The 2,954-nt window shown below is 45.1% G+C and overlaps 1 protein-coding gene across 1 annotated transcript; it reads right to left on the bottom strand.

The window, feature by feature from the left end:
• Nucleotides 1-1,790: 1,790 nt before the first annotated feature.
• Nucleotides 1,791-2,461, bottom strand: med31 (mediator complex subunit 31; the record flags this gene model as incomplete). Its single annotated transcript, XM_010774262.1, has 1 exon — nucleotides 1,791-2,461. A coding segment is annotated over one exon (237 nt), but the record flags the coding sequence as incomplete, so codon positions are not given.
• Between the last annotated feature and the right edge of the window lie 493 nt (nucleotides 2,462-2,954).

A 2,954-nucleotide genomic window follows, 5' to 3' on the forward strand; every position in this document is an offset into this window, starting at 1 on the left:
ACTTATACTCCTCTACAGTTCAGAGGTACACGGTGGACTTATACTCCACTACATGTACAGTTCAGAGGTACATGGTGTACCTGTACTCCACTACACGTACAGTGCATTCAGAAAGTATTCATACCCCTTCACTTTTCCCACATTGTGTTATGTTACAGCCTTATTTCAAAATGGATTAAATAAATTTGTTTTCTCAACATTCGAGACACAACACCCCGTAATGACAAAGTGGCAAAAGTTTTAAAAGAATATTTGCAAATGAACAAAAAAAACAAAACACTCAAATATCACATGAACATAAGTATTCACACCCTTTACTCAATACGTTGTTGAAGCACCTTTGGCAGCCATTACAGCCTCGAGTCTTCTTGAGTATGACGCTACACGCTTGGCAGTTTCTCCCATTCTTCTTTGCAGATCGTCTCAGGCTCCATCAGGTTGGATGGGGAGCATCGGTGCACAGCCATCTTCAGATCTCTCCAGAGATATTAAATCAGGGTAAAGTTTGGGCTCTGGCTGGGCTCTGGGCTCTGTCTGGGCTTTGGCTGGGCTCTGGGCTCTGGGCTCTGGGCTCTGGGCTCTGGGCTCTGGGCTCTGGGCTCTGTCCGGGCTCTGGGCTCTGTCCGGGCTTTGGCTGGGCTCTGGGCTCTGGGCTCTGGGCTCTGGGCTCTGGGCTCTGTCCGGGCTTTGGCTGGGCTCTGGGCTCTGGGCTCTGGGCTCTGGGCTCTGGCTGGGCTCTGTCCGGGCTTTGGCTGGGCTCTGGGCTCTGTCCGGGCTTTGGCTGGGCTCTGGGCTCTGTCCGGGCTCTGGGCTTTGGCTGGGCTCTGGGCTCTGGGCTCCGGGCTCTGGCCGGACCACTCAAGGACATTCACAGACTTGTTCTGAAATCCCTCCTTTGTTATCTTGGCTGTGTGCTTAGGGTCGCTGTCTTGTTGGAAGGTGAACCTTTGCCCCAGTCTGAGACAAGAGCACAACCCATGACTTGGTTTGTGCTCTGATGTGCACAGTCAACTGTGGGAACTCATATAGATCCAGGTCATGTCAGATATATTGAATTTACCACAGGAGGACTCCAGTCAAGTTATAGAAACATCTCAAGGATGATCAGTAGAAACGGGATGCACTTGAGCTCAATGTTCAGTGTCATAGCAAAGGGTGTGAATACATGTGATATTTCATTTGATTATTTTCAACACGTTTGCAAACAATTATTTAAAAAGTTTCACTTTGTCATTATGGAGTATTGTGTGTGGAATGTTGAGAAACAAAATGAATTTAATGAATTTAGAAACAAGGCGGTAACATAACATTTGAAAAAAGTGAAGGGGTATGAATACTTTCCGGATGCACTGTACTTAATACCTTTGTGATATCCGATGTCACTGCAGATCTGCTGTAAGCTAGCTAGCTAACGTAGCTAACCTAGTCATTTCAGATATACTGACTAACTCTTACAGTTATGAGAGAGAATAACTCTGAGACAGTTGTTCAGCTTTATAATTATAAGTTATCATTACAAAGAAAAACAGCTTTTGGATTCCACACATGTTTGGGCAGAACAATGTCCTCATAACTCCAGTATCACGTTGGCGAACAGTCCTCCTCCTCTTCCTGTGAAATGTGTTATTTTTTAAGTTACGGTGGTACGGTGGTCGACAGGTGCCAACGCTAAACGGCCCAAAACACTTCCATCAGGAGAAACACGCTGAAGCTTCAGAAACCATGCAGATACAGAAACACAAAACAAAACACACACATTTTATAAAACAAAAATAAAGACAATCTACTTCTGGATTAAAGACGTGTTTATTTGCTTTGTTTTATTTTCAGTGAATGAAAACAGAATTACATGTTGGAGCAAAAAATGAAATTTAAATATTGTCCTCTCCTCCACGGTCTCTTCGTGTAATGTCTTTTTTCTTCTGTTTTCAAATGCGTTTTTTTCACGGGTCTTTTTGCATTTACTAAAGTACGGTGGCCTACGGGTGCCAACACTCTTCAAACCTCTTTCATCAGGAGAAACACGTCGCAGCTTCAGAAACAATGTGGATATAAAAACACACATTTTATGAAACAAAAATAAAGACAATCTGCTTCTGGATCCAAGACGTGTTTATTTGCTTTGTTTTATTTTCAGTGAATGTAAAAAGAAGTACATGAATCGGCAAAAAGCCCAACAAAAGAATAGTATTGTCCCACTATCTCCTCCTCCTCCTCCTCCTCCTCACTTCGCGGACGTGTTAGCATGCGTGGCTACATGCTGCTGCTGCTCAGCGAGCGCCTGCTGCAGTCTGGAGCGCTTCCTGCTGTAATGCTGCCAGTGGAGCAGCTGCTGCTCGTCGATGAACTTGGTGCACTGAGCGTTCACCAGCTCCTTCCTGAAGTGCTCGTACTGCAGCAGCTCCAGCATGTGCAGGCAGTGAGGGTACCTGGGGGAGAGGGGTGAGTCCTTAGAGCCGGGAAAGAGTCAGCATTATGAGTCCTAACACCCGAACATGAGTTTATACTATAGAGGGAATGAGTAGGGATGGGTATCGTTAAGGTTTTAACGGTACTACTACTTTTATCAATCCGGTCTTTAACGGTACTTTTATCGGTTCTTTAGAAAAAGAAAAAGGTAAATTAACTAAACAAACAACATTTACAAATTTCACTTCAAAACAAACAGCACCAGGGCGGGTTCATTGGATCTGAAACTTTAACAGATAGTGGAACCCGGTGCGTTCCTCCGTCTGGATGTGGAGCACTTTTGATAAATGTTTAGACACATTGCTCGTGTTACCGCCCTGACATGCTACGAGCATTGTCCACATCGAGACGGGTAAAGTTTAACCACACCTCGGAGCGCGTTCTCTCCGCCATCTCCTCTGTGTGTGTGTGTGTGTGTGTGTGTGTGTGTGTGTGTGTGAGAGAATCGGCACTTCCGGGAAAAGATTGTCCCACTCTTGACCTAA

This window comes from Notothenia coriiceps, unplaced genomic scaffold (assembly GCF_000735185.1).
Source record: "Notothenia coriiceps isolate Sejong01 unplaced genomic scaffold, NC01 NC01_scaffold00013693, whole genome shotgun sequence".
Lineage (NCBI taxonomy): Eukaryota > Metazoa > Chordata > Actinopteri > Perciformes > Nototheniidae > Notothenia > Notothenia coriiceps.